The 4,578-nt window shown below is 44.2% G+C and overlaps 1 protein-coding gene across 1 annotated transcript; it reads left to right on the forward strand.

Moving 5' to 3' along the window:
• Positions 1–1,182: 1,182 nt before the first annotated feature.
• LOC138447943 (E3 SUMO-protein ligase KIAA1586-like) lies at positions 1,183–3,444 on the forward strand. Its single transcript, XM_069604468.1, has one exon. It carries the CDS (start codon positions 1,183–1,185, stop codon positions 3,442–3,444), a length of 2,262 nt encoding a protein of 753 aa, XP_069460569.1.
• Positions 3,445–4,578: the final 1,134 nt, after the last annotated feature.

Genomic DNA, 4,578 nt, shown 5'->3' on the forward strand with positions numbered 1-4,578 from the left:
GGCAGCGCCTGGTGTCCCACTTTACTACATAATGCCCCTGTGACATTGAAGACAATTCCAAGTGTTTCCCCTTCATAGTCTCTGTTAAGTTGTGGAGCTCCCTCTTTGCTTTGAATCCTTATTTGTGTATGCTTGCTCCACAAATCAACCATGTATTGGGAAGTGAGAAGTAAACTCACAGAAAGTGAGTGTGTTTGTTTGTTTGTTTCCTCATTTATAAGGCGCACCAAACCCTCCGGTAACTGGGCGCAACGGTTACAAGGTTACTTTAAGCTTCATGTTACAGACATTGCATGATATATACACAAGGTACAAAATTGGGAGTACAAAGAGTCCAAAACAGATGATACAGTATGGGAGGCTATATTGCAAGCATCAAGGTAGATAAAAGGTCAACAGGATAGTCGAGAACAAAGAGAGAACTATAGGTTATAGTGTAAAATGGTGTGGAAAGTGTAAGAACTAAAAGTATATGATTAACTGCAGAGAGGTCCAAGGGAAAACAGTAAAGGGTTAGGCAGCCGACAGTAGCCATGGCCTTTTACCACACTACGCTCTACTCTAAATCTGTCTCTTGGATGCTGGAGTGTGCGCCCCCTGGCTACAGGGTGCGTTCAGGTGCTTTGCATCATCACATCGATACCCAGAAGTAAGATGCGAGGTTGGGGACACTACATACCTCTGTGAACTGAACTCACACTCTTGTTTTGTAAGATATCACATCCCATCCTATAGGAAGGGTCTCATTATTGGAATAGGAAGGATTGAGATTTCACATCTCAGGCTATGGGAAGGGTCTCATGTTTGGAATGGGAAGGAGTTGGATATCACATCTCATGTTATAGGAAGGGTCTCAGGTTTGGTATTAGAAGCATTGAGATATCACATCTCATGTTACAGGATGGATCTCAGGTTAGGAATGGCAAGGTGTCAGATATCACATCTTATGCTACAGGAAGGCTTTGAATCCATTTATTAGTGGTTGTTAGGTTTATTTACCACCCAAATTAGAATACTGCCTTTGTCACTGCAATAAGATGTAGTAATTTATATATAAACTAGGTTCAGAGTAGTAAACCACATTTTCTTTTTTTACAGCTAGGAAGCTGAGAGTTTCAGCCGTGCACAGGTTAGAAACAGATCTGCTAGTGATACACCAAAGATTTTGAGCGGCCATTAACGATGTCTGCGGTACTTCCCAAGCGCAAGTCTGTGCAGACTTCATTGTTTGACTACTTGCCATCAGCGAAAAGATGTAAGGTGGAGGAGGCTGCCACCATTCTGAGTGGGGATGAGGAAGCTAGCCCAGTCAATTCGAGAAGTGAGGCACCAGAAATATGCCAGGATTCTTGCGCTAAGGAGGCCAGTAGCTCCAGTGCATCTCCCGCTACACTGCAGCCTGTGCCAGAAGAGCCTCTTCTAACCCCTGATTGCTGGAGCGTGCAGCAATGGTGCTATTTTAAGGGGGAATATGAATGGATTTTTCTGGCTTCAGGCCACATTGGATGCTCTGTGTGTAGGGACGTGAAAGCAACAGGTGGCTTATCCGTGCACTCCTGTGGGCAAAGTTTGCGCATAAGCATGGAATGGGCCGATGGAAAGGTGGGTCCTTCAGGTTTTGGCAAACATGCTAGGCAGAAGCAGCTCCGAAAGAAGATTATGGAGCACAAGTCAAGTGGTGCTCATAAGGCATCACAAGACATTCTAACAGCGCGAAAAAATAAACACTTGACAGAAGTCATGCAGCAAAGCAGTGGCAAACATTTGGACAGCACATGCAGAGTGTTTCACACTGTTTTCTACTTGACCAAAAAGAATCGGCCATTCACAGATCACCCTGATTTGGTGGACCTCCAGGAGGTGAATGGTGTTGAAATGGGTCGTGTGTTGCGCAGTAATGTTACTGCAACAGAGATAGTGAGACATATTGCATCAGAAATGCAAAAGAAGTTAGTGTGTTATATCAGAGAACACAAGCCAAAGATTTCTGTGTTTGTGGACGAGAGCACCACTGTCAGCAACAAATCAACTTTGATTATTTATCTGCAGGGTCTTTTCAGGGCTCATTGTAAACCAGTCACCATTTTCTTTGGTCTAGTGGATCTCCAAGAGACAAATGCCTTGGCCATAAAGGAAGCTCTGCTGGGGTATTTTGAGAATGTTGGCATCACAAAGACCCTGTTGCATGAGATCTGGATTGCTATTTGTTCGGATGGTGCAGCTGTAATGTTTGGTAGCAAAGGGGGGGTGATAACATTATTGCGACCGGAATTCCCAAATCTTGTGTTATCGTGGCATTGTCTAGCTCACCACCTTGAACTGGCCGTTGGAGACACTATTGATGAGGTTGGTGGGGCCAATCATTTAAAAATGTTCATGGACTCTTTATATGCCACATGCAGCATGTCACCAAAAAACACAAGACAGCTACAAATGGCTGCCAGTGATCTGGGTTTGCAGCTGCAGAAGATAGGGAAGATGCTGGACACACAATGGGTTGCATCAAGTTATAGGATGGTTCAAGCTGTTTGGAACTGCTTCCCTGCTTTGTATAAGCATTTCAGAGAAGCTGCTAAGGATCTCTCAAGACCCACAAGGGACAGAAGCAAATATGACGGTCTGCTTAAGAAGCTTACCTCCAACTCTTTTGTGAAAGATTTAGGGCTTATGTGCGATGCCCTTCAAGAACTGAAAGACTTGTCTTTGGCTCTTCAGAGCCGGGATATCACAATTGTGGATGCACACAGCCTCTTGGTGGGGCAAGTCTGGAGATTCTTTGCGATGAAAGAATCTCCGGGGGAGTTTTCTTCTACTGCTCAGAGTGCAGTTGATTGTGGACACTTCAAGGGCGTTCATATTTCCCAGGGAAGGGAAAACTCTGTGTCTCTGAATGAAAGGCAATTTTATCAAAGCCTTTCAGTTAACCTTGCCAAAAGGTGTGCTCCAGACTTGGATAAAGAACTTGTATCCAGTTTCAGTGTCTTGGATGCAAAGAATTTACCGAATGATGAAGACATTGTACTTTATGGTGAAAATGAGATTCAGAGACTGTGTACGAAATTTCAACTCCCAATCAGAGACACCATCCATGCCTTCAGGGATTTTAAGGACTTTGGTGGCAAAAGGTGCCCTGAAGCATTTAGGGCTTTGGTTGCTTGCATGGAAACGTTGCCCGCAAGTAATGCAGATTGCGAAAGGGGCTTCAGCGCCATGAATTTAATTGCTTCGCCAAGCCGAGCATTCCTCCATGTGGCCACTATTTCCTCATGTTCATGGCTGAAACTTAATGGCCCTCCAGTAAAAGCATTTAAGCCATTGTCCTTTGTAAAAAGCTGGCTGGAAAAAGGGAGACGAACAGCTGAGGAAACACACTGCGAGCAAGCTCATGCAAAGAAGGACTCCCTTGAAGATTTTTATGTGGGGTTCTGGGAAATTGTCAATTAATTGTTTACACATTTGAATGCACCTGTTAATGTACTTCGACACCTATCCTTTTGTCAACGGCCCAGTTAAGGGTCCAATACATAATCACCTTGAGCTTTGATTTGTTATACTTTAAGCCACGTAGCAAGCAGTCTGCTACACAATATATACTTAGTAATGTAGGCCCGACCAGTTGGGAAATTGTCAATTAATTGTTTACACATTTGAATGCACCTGTTAATGTACCTCAACACCTATCCTTTTGTCAACGTCCCAGTAAAGGGTCCAATAAATAATCACCTTGAGCTTTGATTTGTTATACTTTAAGCCATGTAGCAAGCAGTCTGCTACACAATATGTACTTCGTAATGTAGGCCCGACCAGTTTTACCATGTTGCATTTAGGCCCCGCCCACCAATTGGGCCAAGCCCATCATGTCTTAGGCCACACCCCCAAATGAGGGCCCCCCCCCCCTCAGTTTCTTACCCCACTTAAAGCACTGACTAGAGGTATGGTGAAATGATCTCCTGAAGTGGGCAGATGCTGCGATAATAGCATGGTATAAGGCAGCCAGCAGAGGGGGGGAAGACGAAGTGGGACCTCTAATAGCATGGAGACAAATGGTGGCTACACTGTGGGGATCCTCCCTAGCCAAATCCAGCGAATGTGACACGTCTGAGAACGGAGAAGGCGATTAGCCCCCAGCGAAAGGGAGCCTGCGGAACTAAAGTGGAAGCTCGAGTTAATGGGAGGGAGGGGGGAAGACAGCAATAAATTACATGTTAATGTGCACCATGAAGCGAGTAATCGAAAATGTCGGGTGTGTTGAGTGTGTTTTGTTTATTGTAAAAAGCAATATTTTTTTTTTTTTAAAGTTGCCATTAACTTTACCTTAGTCACTTTAAACCACAGACCCAGTACACCCCATCTTCCATGGAGTATTGGAAAGGGTTAATTCTTATCCCTTTTTGTCTGTGCCTCTTGGTACATTGTTTCGCTCCCTTTACATTAAGACTTGGCTAGTGGCAGTGGTATCTACCCTAACGTTTCTACCGCGATTATCTTACATAAACGTGGTAATGTTTTAGGCTATTATATTAGCCTGAAACATAAACCCGCTTGACCAAATACATTTTATTTTGGCTCCGGCCGGGT

The sequence above is a fragment of the Ambystoma mexicanum genome, chromosome 3q (genome assembly GCF_040938575.1).
Source record: "Ambystoma mexicanum isolate Mex_15411 chromosome 3q, UKY_AmexF1_1, whole genome shotgun sequence".
In the NCBI taxonomy this organism is placed as follows: Eukaryota; Metazoa; Chordata; class Amphibia; order Caudata; family Ambystomatidae; genus Ambystoma; species Ambystoma mexicanum.